This window comes from Pygocentrus nattereri, chromosome 3, assembly GCF_015220715.1.
Source record: "Pygocentrus nattereri isolate fPygNat1 chromosome 3, fPygNat1.pri, whole genome shotgun sequence".
Taxonomy (NCBI): Eukaryota; Metazoa; Chordata; class Actinopteri; order Characiformes; family Serrasalmidae; genus Pygocentrus; species Pygocentrus nattereri.
In genome coordinates, this window is record NC_051213.1 from 21022387 (window position 1) to 21043801 (window position 21415).

At 41.1% G+C, this 21415-nt stretch overlaps 1 protein-coding gene across 6 annotated transcripts in view; it reads left to right on the forward strand.

Moving 5' to 3' along the window:
* pde1ca (phosphodiesterase 1C, calmodulin-dependent a) overlaps positions 1 to 21415 on the forward strand; it is a 137358-nt gene that overhangs the window by 24498 nt on the left and 91445 nt on the right. For 5 of the 6 annotated variants that reach the window (XM_037537035.1, XM_037537034.1, XM_037537036.1 and 2 more), the window contains exons 2-3: positions 331 to 381; positions 8459 to 8624. In XM_037537035.1, coding sequence (XP_037392932.1) covers positions 331 to 381; positions 8459 to 8624 — 217 coding nt within the window. Of the gene's footprint in view, positions 1 to 330; positions 386 to 8458; positions 8625 to 21415 lie in introns of all 6 variants that reach the window. The other variant, XM_037537037.1, reaches the window with a different exon arrangement.

The window sequence follows — 21415 nt, forward strand, 5'->3', positions numbered from 1 at the left end:
ATGAAGTAACATTTGAATATGTATATTCTGCCTTTGGTATGAAGTGTTAAAATTCAAATGATAGAAAAAACTCAAAGATTCTGTGAATGTGTAAAACATTTTATGCATTAATGCACATCAGTAAATGTGTTTTACCATTACGATCAGTAATATAAGCTATTAATTTCTTTTAATTTTAATTTTAATGCTGCATTAATTTCTGATATTTTAGAAAATGTACTCCATGTAAATTACTTTTAGAATGGGTGCTCTTCACCTAGAGGAACAGATGCAGCCCTTAGGCCATGTATGCTAATCTCTCAATCACGTTTTCCTTTTCTCTATTTGCAGTGGCAAATGAAACAGGGGAGAGCCACCCCAGGCCCCTGGCCCGCTTTGCACGTGAGTACGTTTAATTTAATGCAGTTCAAGTAAACACTGTGAACATTGTTTGAGCTTGTACTACATGTGTGTATACATATTTTATATATATATATATATATATATAAAGGGAACACTCAAATAACACATCCTAGATCTGAATGAATGGAATATTCTCATTGAATACTTCTGTACTTGTTCTGTACAAAGTTGAATGTGCTGACAACAAAATCACACAAAAATCATCAATGGAAATCTAATTTACTAACCAATGGAGGCCTGGATTTGGAGTCACACACAAAATTAAAGTGGAAAAACACTACAGGCTGATCCAACTTTGATGTAATGTCCTTAAAACAAGTCAAAATGAGGCTCAGTATTGTGTGTGTGGCCTCCACGTGCCTGTATGACCTCCCTACAATGCCTGGGCATGCTCCTGATGAGGTGGCGGATGGTCTCCTGAGGGATCTCCTCCCAGACCTGGACTAAAGCATCCGCCAACTCCTGGACAGTCTGTGGTGCAATGTGGCATTGGTGGATGGAGCGAGACATGATGTCCCAGATGTGCTTAATCAGATCCAGGTCTGGGGAACGGGCGGGCCGGTCCATAGCCTCAATGCCTTCATCTTGCAGGAACTGCTGACACACTCCAGCCACATGATGTCTAGCATTGTCCTGCAGTAGGAGGAACCCAGGGCCAACTGCACCAGCATATGGTCTTACAAGGGGTCTGAGGATCTCATCTTGGTACCTAATGGCAGTCAGGCTACCTCTGGCGAGCACATGGAGGGCTGTGCAGCCCTCCAAAGATATGCCACCCCACACCATTCCTGACCCACTGCCAAACCGCTCATGCTGAAGGATGTTGCAGGCAGCAGATCGCTCTCCACTGCGTCTCCAGACTCTGTCACGTCTGTCACACGTGCTCAGTGTGAACCTGCTTTCATCTGTGAAGAGCACAGGGCGCCAGTGGCGAATTTGCCAATCCTGGTGTTCTCTGGCAAATGCCAAGCGTCCTGCACAGTGTTGGGCTGTGAGCACAACCCCCATCCGTGGACGTCGGGCCCTCATACCAACCTCATGGAGTCGGTTTCTAACCATTTGTGCAGACACATGCACATTTATGGCCTGCTGGAGGTCAATTTGGCAGTGCTCCTCCTGTTCCTCCTTGCACAAAGGCGGAGGTAGCGGTCCTGCCCTCCTACGGCCTCCTCCATGTCTCCTGGTGTACTGGCCTGTCTCCTGGTAGCGCCTCCAGCCTCTGGACACTACGCTGACAGACACAGCAAACCTTCTTGTCACAGCTCACATTGATGTGCCATCCTGGATGAGCTGCACTACCTGAGCCACTTGTGTGGGTTGTAGAGGCCGTCGCATGCTACCACGAGTGTGAAAGCACCACCAACATTCAAAAGTGACCAAAACATCAGCCAGAAAGCAGAAAGGTACTGAGAAGTGGTCTGTGGTCCCCACCTGCAGAACCACTCCTTTATTGAGTGTGTCTTGCTAATTGCCAATAATTTCTACCTGTTGTCTGAGTTATATTGTGTTGTTTAAGTGTTCCCTTTATTTTTTTGAGCAGTATATATATATATATATATATATATATATATATATATATGGTTTTTTTACATTAATGTATGTATATTAGACCATGAATGATACTCTGTTAGCATCCTTAGAAATTATGAGAATGTAAGGTCACATTCTGTGTTAAAAGTATTTGAAAATTTGTTATTCGTAATTTGTTACACACGTACTTTAACACATTTTGTGTAATAGGTAACAAAATGTGTGCTGTCCTTAATGGATCACATTAATCTGTCTTGTTAAGGACAAGATGTGCTGTTCTGAACACATCTGTTTTGAGAGAGTAAGATTTATTAATAGACTGCTTAATGGTATGATGTCTATGAGACATCATTATTCCTGTGATTAGGGAACATCACTGTAAAGAGTAAAGTAGAGAAGTGCTTAGGGAACGTCTGTCTACAGAGTAAAGTAGAGAATCCATTAGGGAAAATCTGTGCACAGAGTGAAGTAGAGAAGTGCTTAGGGATTTTCTCTGTACAGAGTGAAGCAAAGAAGCAAATAGGGAACGTCTCTCTACAGGGTGAAGTAGAGAAGCGATTAGGGAATGTCTCTGTACAGAGCGAAGTAGTGAAGCGATTAGGGAATGTCTCTGTATAGAAAGTAAATTAGAGAAGCAATTAGGGAATGTCTGTGCAGAGTTAAGCAGAGAAACGATTAGGGAATGTCTCTGTACAGAGTAAAGCAGAGAAGCGATTAGGGAATGTCTCTGTACAGAGTAACAGAGTAGAGAAGCGATTAGGGAACGTCTCTCCACAGGGTAAAGCAGAGAAGCGATTAGGGAATGTCTCTACAGGGTAAAGTAGAGAAGCGATTAGGGAACGTCTCTCTACAGAGTAAAGCAGAGAAGCGATTAGGGAATGTCTCTCTACAGAGTAAAGCAGAAAAGCGATTAGGGAATGTCTCTCTACAGGGTAAAGTAGAGAAGCGATTAGGGAATGTCTCTCTACAGGGTAAAGCAGAGAAGCGATTAGGGAATGTCTCTCTACAGGGTAAAGTAGAGAAGCGATTAGGGAACGTTTCTCTACAGGGGTAAAGTAGAGAAGCGATTAGGGAATGTCTCACTACAGAGTAAAGCAGAGAAGCGATTAGGGAACATCTCTCTACAGGGTAAAGCAGAGAAGCGATTAGGGAATGTCTCTCTACAGAGTAAAGCAGAAAAGCGATTAGGGAATGTCTTTCTACAGGGTAAAGTAGAGAAGCAATTAGGGAACGTCTCTCTACAGGGTAAAGCAGAGAAGCAATTAGGGAATGTCTCTCTACAGGGTAAAGTAGAGAAGCGATTAGGGAACGTCTCTCTACAGGGTAAAGCAGAGAAGCAATTAGGGAATGTCTCTCTACCGGGTAAAGTAGAGAAGTGATTAGGGAACGTCTCTCTACAGGGTAAAGTAGAGAAGCGATTAGGGAATGTCTCTACAGGGTAAAGTAGAGAAGCGATTAGGGAATGTCTCTACAGGGTAAAGTAGAGAAGCGATTAGGGAACGTCTCTCCACAGGGTGAAGCAGAGAAGCGATTAGGGAATGTCTCTACAGGGTAAAGTAGAGAAGCGATTAGGGAACGTCTCTCTACAGAGTAAAGCAGAGAAGCGATTAGGGAATGTCTCTCTACAGAGTAAAGCAGAAAAGCGATTAGGGAATGTCTCTCTACAGGGTAAAGTAGAGAAGCGATTAGGGAATGTCTCTCTACAGGGTAAAGCAGAGAAGCGATTAGGGAATGTCTCTCTACAGGGTAAAGTAGAGAAGCGATTAGGGAACGTTTCTCTACAGGGGTAAAGTAGAGAAGCGATTAGGGAACGTCTCACTACAGAGTAAAGCAGAGAAGCGATTAGGGAACATCTCTCTACAGGGTAAAGCAGAGAAGCGATTAGGGAATGTCTCTCTACAGAGTAAAGCAGAAAAGCGATTAGGGAATGTCTTTCTACAGGGTAAAGTAGAGAAGCAATTAGGGAACGTCTCTCTACAGGGTAAAGCAGAGAAGCAATTAGGGAATGTCTCTCTACAGGGTAAAGTAGAGAAGCGATTAGGGAACGTCTCTCTACAGGGTAAAGCAGAGAAGCAATTAGGGAATGTCTCTCTACCGGGTAAAGTAGAGAAGCGATTAGGGAACGTCTCTCTACAGGGTAAAGTAGAGAAGGGAATGTCTCTGTACAGAGTAAAGTAGAGAAGCGATTACGGAATGTCTCTGTACAGAGTAAAGTAGAGAAATTATTAGGGAACGTCTCTATACACATCAAAGTAGAGCAATTAGGGAACGTCTCTGTACAGAGTAAAGTAGAGAAGCGAGTGGGGGCAGTCTCTGGGGGCAGTCATATACACATATACACATACACATATACACACGGGAACGTCTCTATACACATCAAAGTAAAGCAATTAGGGAACGTCTCTGTACAGAGTAAAGTAGAGAAGCAATTAGGGAATGTCTCTCTACCGGGTAAAGTAGAGAAGTGATTAGGGAACGTCTCTCTACAGGGTAAAGTAGAGAAGCGATTAGGGAATGTCTCTACAGGGTAAAGTAGAGAAGCGATTAGGGAATGTCTCTACAGGGTAAAGTAGAGAAGCGATTAGGGAACGTCTCTCCACAGGGTGAAGCAGAGAAGCGATTAGGGAATGTCTCTACAGGGTAAAGTAGAGAAGCGATTAGGGAACGTCTCTCTACAGAGTAAAGCAGAGAAGCGATTAGGGAATGTCTCTCTACAGAGTAAAGCAGAAAAGCGATTAGGGAATGTCTCTCTACAGGGTAAAGTAGAGAAGCGATTAGGGAATGTCTCTCTACAGGGTAAAGCAGAGAAGCGATTAGGGAATGTCTCTCTACAGGGTAAAGTAGAGAAGCGATTAGGGAACGTTTCTCTACAGGGGTAAAGTAGAGAAGCGATTAGGGAACGTCTCACTACAGAGTAAAGCAGAGAAGCGATTAGGGAACATCTCTCTACAGGGTAAAGCAGAGAAGCGATTAGGGAATGTCTCTCTACAGAGTAAAGCAGAAAAGCGATTAGGGAATGTCTTTCTACAGGGTAAAGTAGAGAAGCAATTAGGGAACGTCTCTCTACAGGGTAAAGCAGAGAAGCAATTAGGGAATGTCTCTCTACAGGGTAAAGTAGAGAAGCGATTAGGGAACGTCTCTCTACAGGGTAAAGCAGAGAAGCAATTAGGGAATGTCTCTCTACCGGGTAAAGTAGAGAAGCGATTAGGGAACGTCTCTCTACAGGGTAAAGTAGAGAAGGGAATGTCTCTGTACAGAGTAAAGTAGAGAAGCGATTACGGAATGTCTCTGTACAGAGTAAAGTAGAGAAATTATTAGGGAACGTCTCTATACACATCAAAGTAGAGCAATTAGGGAACGTCTCTGTACAGAGTAAAGTAGAGAAGCGAGTGGGGGCAGTCTCTGGGGGCAGTCATATACACATATACACATACACATATACACACGGGAACGTCTCTATACACATCAAAGTAGAGCAATTAGGGAACGTCTCTGTACAGAGTAAAGTAGAGAAGCGAGTAGGGGACAGTCTCTGGGGGCAGTCATGGGCTGGAGGTTAGGGAACTGGCCCTGTGACCGGAAGGTTGCCGGTTTGATCCCTAGTGCCGACAGTCCATGACTTAGGTGTCCTTGAGCAAGACACCTAATCCCCAATTGCACCACGGGCTGCCCACTGCTCTGGGCAATCACTGCCCCCTAGTGTGTATTCACTAGTGTGTATGTGGTGTTTCACTTCACGGATGGGTTAAATGAAGAGGTGGAATTTCCCCGTTTGTGGGACTGAAAAAAGTATCACTTAACTGTACAGAGAAGCGAATAGGGAACATCTCTCTACAGAGAATAAAAAAAGAGAAGTGATTAGGGAACATCTCTCTACAGAGTAAAGTAGAGATACGATTGGTGAACATCTCTGTACTGAGAATAAAGTAGAGAAGCGAATATGTAACATCTCTGTACAGAGTAAAGTTGAGAAGCGATTAGGGAATATCTCTGTACAGAGTAAAATAGAGAAGCGATTAGGGAACGTCTCTGTGCAGAGTAAAGTAGAGAAGCGATTAGGGAACATCTCTGTCCAGAACAAAGCAGAGAAGTGATTAGGGAATGTCTCTGTATAGAAAGTAAATTAGAGAAGCAATTAGGGAATGTCTGTGCAGAGTTAAGCAGAGAAACGATTAGGGAATGTCTCTGTACAGAGTAAAGCAGAGAAGCGATTAGAGAATGTCTCTGTACAGAGTAACAGAGTAAAGAAGCGATTAGGGAATGTCTCTTTACCGAGTGAAGTAGAGAAGCGATTAGGGAACATCTCTGTACAGAGTAAAGTTGAGAAACGATTAGGGAACGTCTCTGTGCAAAGTAAACTAGAGAAGCGATTAGGGAACGATTCTGTGCAGATTAAACAGAGAAGCGATTAGGGAACGTCTCTATACCGAGTGAAGTAGAGAAGCGATTAGGGTACATCTCTGTACACAGTAAAGTAGAGTAGCAATTAGGGAACGTATCTGTACAGAGCAAAGCAGAGAAGCAATTAGGGAACGTCTCTGTATAGAAAGTAAATTAGAAAAGCAATTAGGGAATGTCTGTGCAGAGTTAAGCAGAGAAGTGATTAGGGAATGTCTCTGTACAGAGTAAAGCAGAGAAATGATTAGGGAATGTCTCTGTACAGAGTAACAGAGCAAAGTAGAGAAACGATTAGGGAACGTCTCTGTATAGAAGTAATTAGGGAATGTCTGTGCAGAGTTAAGTAAAGAAGCTATTAGGGAATGTCTCTGTATAGAGTAAAGTAGAGAAGCGATTAGGGAATGTCTCTGTACAGAGTAAAGTAGAGAAGCGATTACGGAATGTCTCTGTACAGAGTAAAGTAGAGAAGTGATTAGGGAACGTCTCTATACACATCAAAGTAGAGCAATTAGGGAACGTCTCTGTACAGAGTAAAGTAGAGAAGCGAGTAGGGAATGTCTCTGTACAGAGTAAAGTAGAGAAGCGATTACGGAATGTCTCTGTACAGAGTAAAGTAGAGAAGTGATTAGGGAACGTCTCTATACACATCAAAGTAGAGCAATTAGGGAACGTCTCTGTACAGAGTAAAGTAGAGAAGCGAGTAGGGAATGTCTCTGTACAGAAAGTAAATTAGAGAAGCGATTAGGGAACGTCCCTGTACAGAAAGTAAATTAGAGAAGTGATTAGGGAATGTCTGTGCAGAGTAAAGTGGAGAAGCCTTTAAGGAACATCTCTGTACAGAGTAAAGCAGAGAAGCTATTAGGGAATGTCTCTGTGCAGAGTAAAGTAGACAAATGATTAGTGCACGTCTTTCTAAGAGTAAAATAGAGAAGCGATTAGGGAACGTATCTGTACTGTAACGCGGAGCGATGAGGCGGACACATACGCTGAGATAAGCGAGATTTATTAAGGGCAAATCCAGGGTCATAGTCGAGACAGTCCAGGTTCATATAGCCAACACATAGAGATTGGGGGACAGACATGACATAAACCAGAATAAACACAGCAAACAGAGAATGAAACAACAAACAAAGACCGAGACATCAAACAAAGACCGGCAAACACAAGAGGCAAACAGGTGAAAACAGGTGACGTGGGTCAGGTGAAAACAATCAGGGGAGGAGTTACCAAACAGGGGGCAGGACTAAAACCAAAACAAACGCACATGGACTAAACCAAAACACGAACACATGGACAGGACTGGGAGGGGCCAATCGTGACATGTACAGAGTACAGGGATTAGGAAACTTGTCTGCATAGTGACACTGGCCTCAAAGTGCAACAGCATGAGTGATAATTCAACCAATAATTATGCAGCTTATGAAATGCGCTCTTGTGTCAGAAGATATTCCCCTCCATGGCTGAAATTAAAGGGGCTACTTTAGGATAATCTGCAAGTTAGTAATTTAGCAGTTTACCCTGTGTTACAAAAAATGAAAATATTACCAGAAATAATAAACCAGCGTTTTTCTCTTTTACTTGGGTAACGAGTCTGTTTCCTTCAACTACCTCTGAAAATATGTTTCACCATGGATATGTGCAATATGTAGGCTAGATGGCAGCATTAGCAAGCACACTGTCTGTTTGAAGACCAGACTGAGAATCTACCAGGTTAGGGAGGAGTGCCTATCTTATATCCTCTTCTCCTTTATATTTGACCTGCCTTGAGGTCACAGTAGCATGGCAGAAGAAAAGTGAGCATTAGTTGGGGTATACTTGCAGGCCAGTGGGGCATCAGGTCTCCCTATACAGACTGAACAGCAGGTGGGGACAAAAACCTGTCAGTGAAATTTCCACTAGTTGCAACAGTCTTCTTAATTAAGCATGAATAATAAGTACACAAAATCAAATACTATTACTACTAACATTAATAACAACAATAATAATATTATATGTAATTCCTATTCTATGTCGTATCTTTAATTATATAGAATGCATAGAATAGTCATCTATATAAACCTGCCACAAATTTCCGTGATTCCGTGATTGTGTTATATCCTCCTGAGCCTCTACCCTCTGATTGCTGCAGGCTCCAAGTCCCAGAATGCCTTGTGGAACGCTATAACAGCAGGCATCGGGATCAGAGACAAAGACAAAAGAGGGATCTTAATCGATCCACGTAGTCCTGAGGAGATCCTTGCTGATGAGCTACCTGCTGTAGACAGCCCTGATGCCATGGAGAAGACTGCCATCAGGTTTGGAGGATGTTATAGGTTTCTGTGCAGATGGCAACTTCTATTATCAATGCTTTTCCTTCTCCTGAACTTTACAACACATTTCTAGACAGATAAGAAGAACTGATAAAATGGTGTTCATTGTTTATTATTTCTAACCTGACTGAGTGACCTGGCTTCCTCAGAGCTTTCACCTAAGGCCTGTGGGTGCTGCCTCCTTGGATTAGGTCAAACTGAAAAAAGCTCTGTACTCTGCACTTGCAGATGACAGACAAAGTTGTTGTGGGTCAATGGACATGCTACAATTGACAAGCTAGGATTATGGCAATCGAAGTGTACTGTTTGAGGGACTCACTGTATGGGGTGTATGTGTGTGTGTTTCTGTGAGTGCTAAGAGCTTAGTAGAACAGCTGGCAGGTGTTGATTTGAGGCTATTGATTAGCTGGATCAATGGGATTTAAAGTCCAAGCGAGTATGACCTGTTCGCTTGTTGTCTGGTGAATAGCTCCCCTGCCTTTCTCTAGAGGAGAAAAACCAAGCTTTTCTCAGGAGCTCATCACCATATTTTTTTCTTTCTTTTTTCAGGGGTATGATTTTGACTAAAACAGGTGCTGCAATGTAAAACCAATATGCATGGCCATTTAATCTGTCTCAGTACTGTTTGAGGCGATAACTGAGGTGTCTCCTCAGTAAGTGCACAATCAGTTTGCTCAGAATGCTTTTCATTATCTGCAGTATTTTTTCACAAGCAAGGAAGCAAAGGTAAACCATTCAGAAGAGCAGAATGATCAGAGGAGAAGACTACATGTATTCTTTCCATCTTGTAGCTAGACAGAGTTCTGAAGACTGCAGTCTCTGGGGAAGATCACTCAGCTCAATGCCTAGGATCTGCTAGCAATGGTACACTGTCAATAGAGCTAGCACAACATGTACTCAAGGCAGAAGAGCGAGAAGCTCAGAAGAGCAGGAGCTGTGACAGTGATGGGTTATGGGTCTGTATTGTGCTACAAGCATAACCTGTATTTGCTGGAAATTTATGGGAGTGGGTGTATGAATGAGCAAGAGAGAGAGAGAGAGAGAGATTGATATTTAAATGTTGCCAGGTGGATTGGTACTCAGTATTGCTGTGACTGAGAGGAGGTTTGAATACTAAATTATTTCTCATGACCTTTTGAGATTTGTGGTGATTAGACGACACTGTCTGCTTGGAAAATGCGTCCTGACATACTGCTTGTATGTTTCTGTGCATGTGAGTGTGTGTTTTTTTCTAAAGCTTCTGCTCCGTTAAATAAAAAACTGAAACATCAAAAATTGAATGTCATAGCTCATGTGGTGTGGACTTTGCAGCATTTTAGGTTAAGCTTACATTATCCCTGCCCTCCGTTAGCCTGGGATAGAGTGATAAAAAGTCTAACTGAATAATGGATTGCACTCTGAGTGTGTAATCCTTTCTCTCATCAATGTTGGAGAGAGACAGGAAGACAGACAGAAAGAGCAGACAGAAAGAGAGGGAGTGGAGAGCTAGAGAGCAAGCCGTATCATACCACCAGACATTTTATCACACTAACAAACAGCTGGAGATTTGAGGTGTACACAAAATCCAGGCTTTTGTTTATCTTTACTTTGGCACAATTTTTCAAAACAGTCTTTTAATCTCCATGGCTATTGTAAACAGTGGCATTACACAGAACAGCTTCACTGAGACTTCTTTGTTTAGTCGAGACAGAGGCACATATTTTAGTGTGTTTTATTACAGTGACATAAACACCCCCTCTCATGTGCAGCATCTGATGCTGGCCAATCTGAATGGCACAATCCATAACACTTTCAGCGCAGCCACAATGATGGGTCGATTCCACATGTAAGAGTAGCACTCATAATTTTGTCATTTCAGATGGATGAAAGGAAATAAGAGACTCTTTTGTGGTGAAGCATAAAAGACCCATGAATAGTGCTTAAAATTTCCATCACACCTATGCAGTAGTGCTGTCTCTCTGGAAGATGTCTGCAGTTCTAATGGAGTTAGACTGTAGAGTCTCCAGCAGACAGTGGTAGATGGTGAAGCGGGTGGCTCATCATCAATCAGTCCTAGAAAGACGGTAAGGGAGGGGGCGCACGCGCGAGGTGGCTTTCCGCCTGCCAACACATGGCATTACCACTGACGTCAATGTGCCACTCCGACTGCTATAAATACTCTCCCGTAAACAGCGCTCCAGTGAACTCCCTAATGTTCTATTAGCGCTTCATTGTGTGCGTGGAGGCACTGGGGAGCGGCCCTGGCTTGCAAGAAAGAGAGGTGAAGGAGTGAGAATAGAAGGGAAACAGTGAGAGAGTGAGAGAGAGAGAGAGAGAGAGAGAGTGAGAGAGAGAGAGAGAGAGAGAGAGAGATGTTGTAGTAAGACTTTCAAGGCATGTTAGCCTGCAGTCATGATGACCCCAAGCTCTAAGCTCCATAGGCATGTTAAGCCCCCACTGCATGTCTGAGAGGTCATCTGGGAGTACAGGGGTACATATTCTCTCTTCAACCCATGTTGAGATAGGTGACATATCATTTGGATTGAAAAGTCAGTACCGACTTTTAGTTTCAGCAATATGGATAGATAGCAAGGATAATATAGCATGGGCGTCAGATGTAAAGTTCTTTGTGGTTCTAATGTCTTGTAATCTCTAATGTCTTTTAATCTCTTGGGAGAGCTAAATTTAATAAAAGCAAAACACTAAATGGTGACCATTTGAATTTTTCAGCATTTTATTCACAATTAAATTAGGATTTTCAAAATTAAATTAGTTTTCTAAAAATCAATAGTGCCATATGATCAAACAACTTAATTTAATGATTAAGTAATAAAAAACCTTTCTATGATCCATATGGTTTGACAGATTTGAAAAATGTCTTCAGATTTGTGCACAGAGAACAAATGCTGTTCAGACAAGCTCAAATGATTTAAATAACATCATTTATACAAACATAAATATCATCTGATCATGATTTATTTAGAAAATATTGTGATATTGCAGTTCATCACTACTGCAGCACTAATTCCACTCCCTACAGTCATACAGTGTAAGCCTGTAGTGACTCCAGTCAGCTTTGGTTGAATGGAGGAATTGTCTCACCTCTGTCTCTATAGTGAACGCCCAGACATCATTTACAAGGGAAAATCATCTTGGTAAGAACGTACACAAATGTCACATCAGTAGGGACATGGGGCGGCTTGTCTTTCAGCAGGATGAAAAGATGAAGAAGGCCATCAGGGGACAGTGCATCTACACGTCTGGAGGAGATTAGAGAGAGAGTGAGAGAAAGAGAGAGAGAGAGAGAGAGAGAGAGAGAGAGAGAGAGAGAGAGAGAGAGAGAGAGAGAGAGAGAGAGAGAGAGAGAGAGAGACAGATGTTGAAAAAATTAGAAGATTATCAGGGGATTGCACTCTTGAAGACAGTGTCAGAAAGCCAGCCGACCTTTCTCAGAGCGTCAATGTGGGAAAGGCAGGGGTGTTGATGTCATGCAGTCACTGTTAAAGTTACACAGTCCAAACAAAAGTGCCTTTTGAACACATATCTGTGCAGTAAAACCCTAAACTGCTCTTGCACAACTAAGTCAATTAGTGTAAACTTGGCAAAGTCCTTGAACATAAATCCATATCCAAGCATGTTTTCCAAGGCTGCTGCCTGCTACATATCTTGCCTCATGTATAGATCCGGGGTGTCTAATCTTATCTGCAAAGGACCGGTGTGGCTGTGGATTTTCATTTCAAACAAGCAAGAGCACACCTGATTCCACATGTTTATGATCCCTTGGTCTCAATTATGCATGTTACTGCTGTGTTGTGTGTGTTAAGCTACCTTCATTATTTAAAAATATAATTGTCATTGCTTCCTCACATGGATTTTTTCAACCTTTAGGCAGGTGTGTAATATCCTCACCATTTAGAACAATTCAGACCTAAAGCTTAATTTTTACCAGCTGCCAACATATTACGATTGACAGAGATTCACTGCTCTTCACCTGCTCTAATCTCCTCTGAAAATTCCATAACTAAAGGGTGAGAATGAACCGATGTGGCCTTCACAGATTGGGTTGTCAGTCAAATTTAATATACCAATTTAGCAAAAGGTGCCATTCTGTAAGACCTCATTATTGAAGAGCTTTCATTTTTGCAAAGGAAAATCAGCCAATGATTTCTTCATACAGCATAGTATTACACAGAGTTTGTATAGGTTAATATTTAATGAATCTAGTAGCCTCATGTACAACTGCATGATTTTTACACACAGCACTTTAAACTGGGCATTGAATGTTTTCACATAAATACTTGTCATACATACAAATAAAATGTCTAATTACTCTCATAAAAGTTTAGACCTTAAACTTTATCCATGTTGTAGAGATGTATTTCAGGAGGGCCGCAGTCTGTCATGTAAGTGATGGTCCTTGAATGGATCATCAAGAAAGAACACTATCTATCTGCTATCTTTCTATCAGTTTCTGTTTTTCATTGCTGCTTGAAGATTTCTGTGTCATATCCAGACGACCAGTGTGCTTTGATCACTAGTATCATTACATCACATATAATGAAAGGGCATCAGTTTTAGTTGATAAGAGTGTTGTATTTCTTACTTTTTCTGCAATCATCAAAAGCTGAACTTTGAAATATCGTTGTCATTTGTAGGAAAAGTGAGAAAGTATTGTCTCCAAAAAGTGTCTGAAAACCATCTTCTATGGAGTGTACTTCCAAATTGTTCACAGTTCCATGGCACCTGAAAGCCACACTCTTTGAGATAGCTTTCTGGTCTGCATTGCAAGAACTTTGATAAGAAACCATGACAACATTCAAATGCATTGGTAGAGCTGGGTGCAACCCTTTTCCCTTGCAGACTGATTGTATATCATGAGATAGGAGACAGCACTATTGCATTGGAAATTGGTTGGAATTGTGAAAAAAACAAAACAATTGCACAAAAAATAAAGCAGAAATTCATCTCTTCAGTATATTGAGATACTAACAGCAGGGTGGTGTCAGAACGGAGTCAGAATAGTCATTCATACATTAGGTCTGCCATTACCGGCCAGGTATATCTCCTGCAGATGGCTCGTATTAACTTATGGATGATTTGACCTTTGCTTTTTTTCCCTCTGCCTGATGGCAGCTCAGATCTTCAATGGATCTTCAGGAGTGCATGAGAGCGCACACAGGTGGGAGTAGCATTCTCATTTCACCCAAATGGCCTGGCGCTAATGCACTTGCTCTCTGCAGCTTTTCTCTTGATTATCGTTTCTCCTTTACCGGAACCTTTCTCCAGCTCCCTGATATGACTGTGGCAGGCCAGGCTTATTTTAGCAGAGAAACCTAATTTTCCAGTTGACTGCCACCACCCTGGGGAAAATGAGCGAAAGGAAAGCAGAGGTTTGGATTGAGTGACCGCGTAAAGGCCAGAGTTACGCTAAGGGACACAACTCACAGCTGAAGCTAAACTGAGCTATTGTGATTGTCGACCAATACATTGAACTGACTGGGCTTTCGGTGTGGATTTAGACCAAGTGAAGCACACAACAGACAAATTAATGTGGATTTACACTAATGGACTTCGTTTGTTGGAACACTGTTACACTATACCATAGTTGCAGCTGCCATGCCACATAGAGTAGTTAGACTCACATAACTCTGTTCAGACATGCACAGTATGAGATGTGTTCAAGATCTGTTTAGGTAAAGATCTAGTTGAGTACAGATTAAGGATGAGTTCAGATTTCAATGGTGTTTAAAGCAAACTTATTAGACTAATTTTTAATGTTCATGATTTTAATTTTTGGATGTACTAGAATAGATTTACATGGTTCAGTGTCTTTCATGGTTCTGTGTCTTTAAGTCCCCCCTCATGATGAGCCTGGTGTGTTCTGATTGGTCAGTATGTCCACTCTGTTCTGATTGGTTAACCTCCAGAGGCATCCTGCCTGAGTTCTTCCCCCTACACTGCTGTGGCTGTTCTTACAATGGCATTGGTTCTGATGTAAAAGTTTGAGCACGATGTTGAAAGTCAGGTAGAACAAGTTGGTGGACCAAACCCAATTTCGCAAGTTAGACTGGAGCAGGACATATCAAAGGTTTTACTTTGTAGCTGTATCGTGTTCCAAACTTGCTGGTAGATGAGCAATAAGGATTGTGTTATGAGATTGCGTCATCTTGTGACAAAGGTAAAGGGTTGGTATTCAAACAAGAGGCTTCAGACAGCTGAAAAAAATAGTTTTGGTGGGAGAGAGTTACTCCCTTCGGTTGTGTACTTTGGGCTTTGTGACTTTGCAGACTGTTTACATCAGGGGTGTCCAATCTTAAGCGCAAAAGGGCCAGTGTGGATGCAGGTTTTCACTCTAAACAAACTGAAGCATATCTAATGCCACTTGTTTAATTAGCTGATAGGAGTCTTCAAACTACTGATCTGATGATCTCTTGCTTTGTTGAAATGAAAACCTGCAGCCACACTGGTGCTTTGTGAATAAGATCGGACACCCCTGGTTTACATTCACAAAAAGCTATAGAACACACTAAAGGAAAGAGAAAAAACAGAAAAGCATAAAAGGTCCTCTTTAAAATGTTAATTTAATGATCACCCATAGTCTCGTAATTGCTAGTTAGTGTGTACATATGTACTACACAGCCAAAAGTATGTACACACCTCTCTTAATTATTAATTCAGGTGTTTCAGCCACACCAATTGCTATCAAGGGCATAAAATCAAGCACATGAACATGCAGTCTTCAAAGGCAAACACTGCCAGTCAAATAGCTCGTACTGCTCGCCAGTATGACTGTAGCCCTGTGCACCAAGCAAGGTCCATAAAGACATGGTTTGACGAGTATGATTCCAACTTTGTGGCAACAGTTTGGTAAGGCCTTTTCCTGTTCCAGCATGACTGTAAGCCAGTACACAAAGCAAGGTCCATAAAGACATAGCTGGATGAGTTTGGTGTGGAGGAACTCCCGTGGCCTGCACAGAGCTTTGACCACAACGCCACTGAACACCTTTGGGATTTTTTGGAATGTCAATTGCAAGCCAGGCCTTCTCATCCAGCATTAGCGCCTGACCTCTGAGTAGAAACAAATTCCCACAGACACATTCCAAAATCTTCCCAAAAGAAGGAGGCTGTTATTGCTACCATGGTTTTACCATAGTATGGTATCCAGAGTTTTCTGGTGGAAAGAAAAATGGTATGGTTACTATTATATATCTATTGTATCTATTGTTTTTGGTGGAATTAATTGGCTACTATAGTATCTCTACTGTCATTGATAAACCATGGGTATAGTTCTATAGTCCAACCACTGTTACTATATTATCCTATTATCTCCACCATGACATGTCAATATAACAATATGAACATAGATTCCATAAGATACCATAATATATCACTTTAGTTTAATGGTTAACTGTACAGTACCATGGTTATTGTAAACCACCATAATAAAACCATGGCAGAATCATAATATAAACATAGTTACCATAAGGCACCATAGTAGTTCATGGTAGATTTATGGTTATGCTCTAACCATATTGACTATGAACTACCAGAGTATACCATACCATGCTTAATTTTCATAAGGCTAAGAATCAAACAGATTATTTCAGAAGTGGGTGATAGAAACATCATGATGTCCTGGAACATGCTGTCTAACATCCTGCCAGATGTCATGCTATCTTTATGCTCCTGTTAGTCTGTGAAGATTTGTGCCACAGTTTCCTTATAGCAGAGAAGCCTGTGTGATTCATATCTTGTGAAATCCCAGCACTAATGGCCACCAAGTGATCTCTAGCCTCTCCATTGACCTCAATCAAAGATCAATCTGATACCTGTTTCAGCTCTCATAAGTAAAGATAGAACAGCCAGTCTAAATCCAGAATGAGTCTGAAATCAGTTAGGTTTGTGTTTATATGTGTGTATGTGTGTGTGTGTGTGTGTGTGTGTGTGCAGATATTCTTTATTGATGCTTTGGACAATGGGGCTTTCAAAGCCTGTTTTCCACTCAGCACCAGAAATCAGGGACCAGAAATCAATTAGCTGGTTTCTTTTAAAAATACTCAAATGACTGCATTTTAATTTTGTAGGTCATTATAAAAAAGTTCCAATAAAAATATTACAGAATGTGAGCCTACAAGCACATTTACTTTCATTCTCATGACTTAAATAAATAAAAGAGACTGACAAAGCTCTCCTGAGTTGAACGCAAATTTTTGGCAGATGTCACCATCATGGCACCTTTTACACAGATACATGTCACCATTAGTCACGCAAAAAAGGCACAGAACAATGTTTTTATTTAAAAGCCAACATGTAAACACAGCACTATCTCACTCCACTGAGAGCCTAGCTGAGCTGTGGTACTTCCAATAGGCTACTTTTCTAGTTAATGAGTAGTAGTACTTGACTGTGGCAAAGAAAACAATGTTTAATTCTGTAGAAAACAAAAATAACTGCAGCCCCATTAAAAAGTAGGAATACAGTTAATTAGGCTTTACCCACTGTGGTAAGCTAAAGGTTGATTTAGTAACTAACAACATTAGTCAGTCAAATGTAAGGGAACCAGTTGTGCATTTTATTTAATATTCAAAATGTTTTTCCCTTACGGTACTGGGTGGGTCATTTTAGCTACATATGTAGCTGCAACGATGCTGGCTAGTGATGGTAATCATCCTCACTGTAGTGATGTGTGGGCTTTAATGCTTGCTTGCTACCCCCTATCCCCCACCCCCTGCCATGGCTGTATACAGTTCAAATATACAGTCCCAAAAAATTTAAGTCTGTCATCCACTTTATTTTTTATGTAACCACGGTATTTTGAGATGGTCTAAATTGGCTGGTTGTGGAGTGGAAATGTCATTTATTACTGAAAGTCAGTTTATGTTATCTTTTTATGTCCTAATAAATAATATATTAAATTTTGGGACAATGAACAGTTTGCAGCCAGTCTGCTAATGGGTTTATACAACCCCAATTCCAATGAAGTTGGGACGTTGTGTAAAACATAAATAAAAACAGAATACGATTATTTGCAAATCCTTTCCAACCCATATTCAATTGAACACACTACAAAGACAAGTTATTTAATGTTCAAACGGATAAACTTTGTTTTTTGCAAATATTCACTCATTTTGAATTTGATGCCTGCAACACGTTCCAAAGAAGTTGGGACAGGGGCATGTTTACCACTGTGTTACATCACCTTTCCTTTTAACAACACTCAATAAGCGTTTGGGAACTGAGGACACTAATTGTTGAAGCCTTGAAGGTGGAATTCTTTCCCATTCTTGCTTGATATACAACTTCAGTTGCTCAGCAGTCCGGGGTCTCCGTTGTCGCTTGATAATGCGCCCAACATTTTTAATGGGAGACAGGTCTGGACTGCAGGCAGGCCAGTCTAGTACCCGCACTCTTTTACTACGAAGCTACGCTGTTGTAACATGTGCAGAATGTGGCTTGGCATTGTCTTGCTGTAATAAGCAGGGACGTCCCTGAAAAAGACGTTGCTTGGATGGCAGCATATGTTGCTCCAAAACCTGTATGTACCTTTCAGCATTAATGGTGCCTTCACAGATGTGCAAGTTACCCATGTCATGGACACTAACACACCCCCATACCATCAGAGATGCTGGCTTTTGAACTTTGTGCTGATAACAATCCAGACAGTCCTTTTCCTCTTTGGCCTGGAGGACACGATGTTCATGATTTCCAAAAACAATTTGAAATGTGGACTCATCAGACCACAGGACACTTTTCCACTTTGCGTCAGTCCATCTCAGATGAGCTCGGGCCCAGAGAAGCCAGCAGCATTTCTGGGTGTTGTTGATATATGGCTTTCACTTTGCATGGCAGAGTTTTAACTTGCACTTGTAGATGGAGCGACAAACTGCTCACTGACAGTGGTTTCCTGAAATGTTCCTGAGCCCATGTGGTAATATCCATTACAGAATGATGTCGGTTTTTAATGCAGTGCCGCCTGAGGGATCAAAGGTCATGGGCATTCAATGTTGGTTTTGTGCCTTGCCGCATACATGCAGAGATTTTTTTGATGATATTATGGACTGTAGATGATAAAATCCCTAAATTCCTTGCAATTGCACATTGAGAAACGTTCTTAAACTGTAGGACTACTTGCTCACGCAGTTGTTCACAACGTGGATGCTCCCTTTCAGGGATGCTCACTTTATATCCAATCATGACACTCACCTGTTTCTAATTAACCTGTTCACCTGTGGAATGTTCCAAACAGGTGTTTTTTTAAGCATTCCTCAACTTTTCCAGTCTTTTGTTGCCAGTGTCCCAACTTCACTGGAACGTGTTGCAGGCATCAAATTCAAAATGAGTGAATATTTGCAAAAAACAATAAAGTTTATCTGTTTGAACATTGAATATCTTGTCTTTGTAGTGTATTCAATTGAATATAGGTTGAAAAGGATTTGCAAATTATTATATTCTGTTTTCATTTATGTTTTACACAACGTCCCAACTTCATTGGAATTGGGGTTGTAGTACGGCAATGGGTACAAGAATGTATGAGCAAAAACTTATGAGCATAGCTTCATGATCACTGCTTGAAAAAGCCCAGGTGTTATTGTTGAAATACATGTTTATTTTATGCAACCTGATCAAGAACTCCTAGTTGAACATAATTGTACTGCTATCAGACTCATTTCAGCTGGTTTGCATGTTACAATTTCTTTCTGATTGGATAGATCCTGTCCTCCCTAAAGTAGGCTGAACATGTCTGCAGAAAGCTAACAGGCTCCAGTAATGAAAGACAGACTTTCAAACCTTTATCTATGTGCCTGTTACAAACTTAAATTGTCTACATGTAAACTAGAGTCAATATCTATCATATATCAATATAACTATCAATATCATGATTTTATATATATATATACATATATGTGTGTGCATGTTTCTGTTAATAGATTGATTACAAACACTGGAATTGAAGCATTCAAGTCAGCCTACAATAATACTATTTACGTTACATATTTAATCTGAAACCAAGATTCAATGTTATAACCTTTTAATGCATTGTCTGTTTCACATTTCGCAGGTTCTGTCTTGAAGACACTTAAATCATCATGTGCATAGGAATAAGTTGGATGAAAAGATAAAATACTGAACTATGCTTTGCTGTATATAAGTAATGGTACAAGCTTAGGCTATATTTATTAAGCTACCATCACATACATAATTGTACATCTGACCGTAAGTATGTACAATACTGTCACCTTATTATCTACAGTATATGGGAAAAAAATTGTGACCCTCTCCTGCTGGCACACACAGAGCTTTCTCTCATTACAGCCATGTACTCTGGCATAGCACTCAATTACATTGGCAATACGGTGGATTCCCTATGAAAACACAGACACATTAGCATGCCTGTGGAGCCCTTTCAAAGGTGGAGAGCATAATGCATGGGCCAAATGAGCGAAGAAAAGCCGCCCTCGTCAACAGCCACCCCATTCCATTGGACAAACACACGCTTGAGGGGGTTATCACCAGCCACATCATCCAGTGACAGGTAGGACATGGACAAGGGCGTTCGTGTAGCGGCAGCCTGACAGAAGCAGCAAGGGGCTACCATGCTCATTGTGTTAGCACCCTTAGCTTGTTTGCAATGCAAATACTGTGTGAACTCTGAAGCTAACTAGATAGAGGCAGACAGCAAGGGAGCTCCACATGCCGTGCTGAAGCAGCAGACAGCCACTGAGGGGAGGGAAAAACTGATAGCCCATGCAGTTCTGTGGGGGGGCGGGGGGGGGTGCTCAAAAATTACTGCATCCTCTCTTTTTAGTACCTGCAAACCTGAATTCTGTAGGGACATGAGCATAAAATTCAAGCCCTCAAAATCGAGTCTAAATGGCCCTTGTCGACCTGATTTTGCCATTTCCCTTTTCCTCTCACAAAGGCAGCATCTTAAGGGCCATTACATTTCTACATCAGCTCAAATGAAGCTTGATAGATAAACCCTTGGATGGTTGAGGGATAAAGTCAACATAAATGTAAACTTCGGTAGCAGAACTTGCCCAGAAATCATTGTGATTTTGCACTTTTTTTTAAAAATCTGAATGACAGACTGTTTAAAATACTTTAAAATGCTTTATATTTCAAAACCCCAACATTGTTTTGCTATGTTCATCTAGGCCTAACTACCACTGCATACTGTTACATTGATAGTTAACAACATAGTTGGCAACAAAAGAAGGACTATGTACCAAATGTCTTATTCTAAACCTGAAACATGTTAGATAACACAAGATAAGATGTCTTTATTGTCATAGCACAGTGTACAACAAAACTGAGCAGCAATACAATGGCACTTTCTACACACAAAACAATTAAACATAAGGCTGAAACATATAAAGTGCAGATTTAAGAAAAATAGTATAAAAAGGACCATAAAACTATATATTCTAAGCAGACAATAGATAAGTGAGGTAGCAGTTAGTTATTGCACATTCCTGGATAGCTTAGAGTTATATAATATTGCACACTTGAGAACAAGGGCTGTTAGGGCTGTTAAACAGTTTGCACAACAAAGTTTGCTTAGCTAGCAACTCATTGAAGTTAGCTAGCAAGCTTAGTGAAGTTAGTCTAACTGAAGGCAAATGCCCCCTGTGAGTGGCCACTTGTGTAACTTTCAAGTCATGAGGTGAGATCAGTGAGGGCATATTTTATAAAAAGGTTGAATGAAAGGATTGTCAGATCCTGAGATTGAATTTATGTAATACAGTGGCAGATACAGCAGAAAGGACTGACCTACCATGGTTTTGTGTGTGATATGT